This window comes from Histoplasma capsulatum, genomic scaffold (assembly GCF_000149585.1).
Source record: "Histoplasma capsulatum NAm1 scaffold_1 genomic scaffold, whole genome shotgun sequence".
Classification (NCBI taxonomy): Eukaryota; Fungi; Ascomycota; class Eurotiomycetes; order Onygenales; family Ajellomycetaceae; genus Histoplasma; species Histoplasma mississippiense.
The window spans coordinates 2,579,816-2,581,530 of NW_001813982.1; the positions used below are offsets into that span (position 1 = coordinate 2,579,816).

Consider the following 1,715-nt stretch of genomic DNA (forward strand, 5'->3'; position numbering starts at 1 on the left):
GTTTCATCGCTTTTACCGTCTTTCCCTGCCCGCCTGCTCCCTTTGTTTACTCTTGGGCCCGCTAACGCCGCCTATACCGCCTGCCATTTTTACGACTGGAACGCCGTAACGAATCTGATGATTTTTTCTCTTCCCCAGTTTATCATTAAAAAGAAATCTCGGGACTATAGTTTTTCATCTGTCGCAAGACGTCTCCATCTTTTGGTCTTTTCGCAAGATCCCATCCTCTCTTTTTGAAGTTTCCCAGGCAGAGTAACTTTCAACTCCTTCCTACGGAATCCCCTTCAGATCCTTTTATTGTATCTATTTCCCGCCTCATCATCAATTTTCCTTTATTATCCCATTGTCGTTTTTATTGCCATAAATGGCGTCTGGTAAGCTTCTTTCTCGCTTCGCGTAATATCGCGGTTTGCAACTCCATCTTAGCAGTCAACTGCCTTAACCACTTGTGGCGCAAGATGACCTAGCAGTCACAGTTGTCAGGATCTAATGGCGAAATTGACCTATAGAATCATCTAAGGTTGTCCCTCTGACTTGCCATGGACATTCTCGCCCTATTACCCACCTAAGCTTTTCTTCCCTGGTGGAGGACGGTCAATACTACCTGATTTCAGCATGTAAAGGTACTTTCTGTGTGACTCTGGGGAGTCATAAAATCTGCTTAAACTGAACACTTTTTTTCAGATAATAATCCGATGCTCAGAGATGGAGTGACTGGGGACTGGTCAGTTTAATTTTTTTAAGTGCCTTAGGGAGGTCGCGCAAGGGCTAATAGTGAAATAGGATTGGCACATTCATGGGCCATAAAGGCGCAGTATGGCAGGCTCGCCTTTCGTCGGACGCGACAATAGCAGCGACTGCTGCTGCTGATTTCTCTGCGTTCGTTTGCCTGCTCCTGCAACACATCAGCATTCGAGCTGGGGGCTTACTTGAATTTTGCTCATAGGAAAGTTTGGGATACGCACACAGGAGAGTGCTTGCACACTCTCCAACATGGCCATATCGTTCGTGCCGTCGCATTCCCTATGCAGACTAACCCTCAAATACTCGCGACTGGCGGAATGGAGAAGAAGCTTCGCATTTTCGATCTTTCGCAAAGCGGAACGGGCAGCTCTCCATCTCCAACTTCACCGTACGGGCCAACTGGAGGCAGCGGAGTGAATGGTGGTGGATCGGCATCAACACCCATGACAAGTTTTGAAATTGGCCCAGGGGTACATGGTGGTACCATAAAATCCATCATCTGGAACCAAGATCACAATATTATCACAACGGCCTGTGAAGATCGAAAAATTAGATGGTGGGATCTCCGTTCTCGTCTTCCTTTCGTGGAGTACACTGTCGATGGTACGATTGGGAGCTGCGAGCTGAACGCGCTCTCCACCTCGCCTAACGACCCAGGGATCTTAAGTGTCGCTGCGGGGAAATCTGCCTACTTCTTTGAAGGGACTAGTCCTGGCCGTTTGTATAGAAAAGTGGACTTCAAATATGAAGTTGCAAGTGTTGCTGTGAATAATCAAACTGGAAGGTTTGTGACGGGATCCGTGGGAGACACATGGGCACGGGTGTACGATTTGGAAACCAACGAGGAGCTTGGTAGGTTATTTCTCTTTATCCAAACGTCTAGATTTCCGTAAACTACCTACTTCCAAACCCCAGGAGTATTATTTTATTGACATTCATCATTTGCAGAAGTGCAGAAAGGTCATCATGGA

General features: G+C 46.9%; 1 protein-coding gene across 1 annotated transcript; it reads left to right on the forward strand.

Moving 5' to 3' along the window:
- Positions 1 to 364: 364 nt before the first annotated feature.
- On the forward strand, positions 365 to 1,637 carry HCAG_00739 (conserved hypothetical protein; the record flags this gene model as incomplete). Its single annotated transcript, XM_001543643.1, has 5 exons — positions 365 to 374; positions 510 to 623; positions 685 to 724; positions 784 to 879; positions 947 to 1,637. The coding sequence occupies 5 exons, from the start codon at positions 365 to 367 to the stop codon at positions 1,635 to 1,637; spliced, it is 951 nt and encodes a 316-aa protein (XP_001543693.1).
- Positions 1,638 to 1,715: the final 78 nt, after the last annotated feature.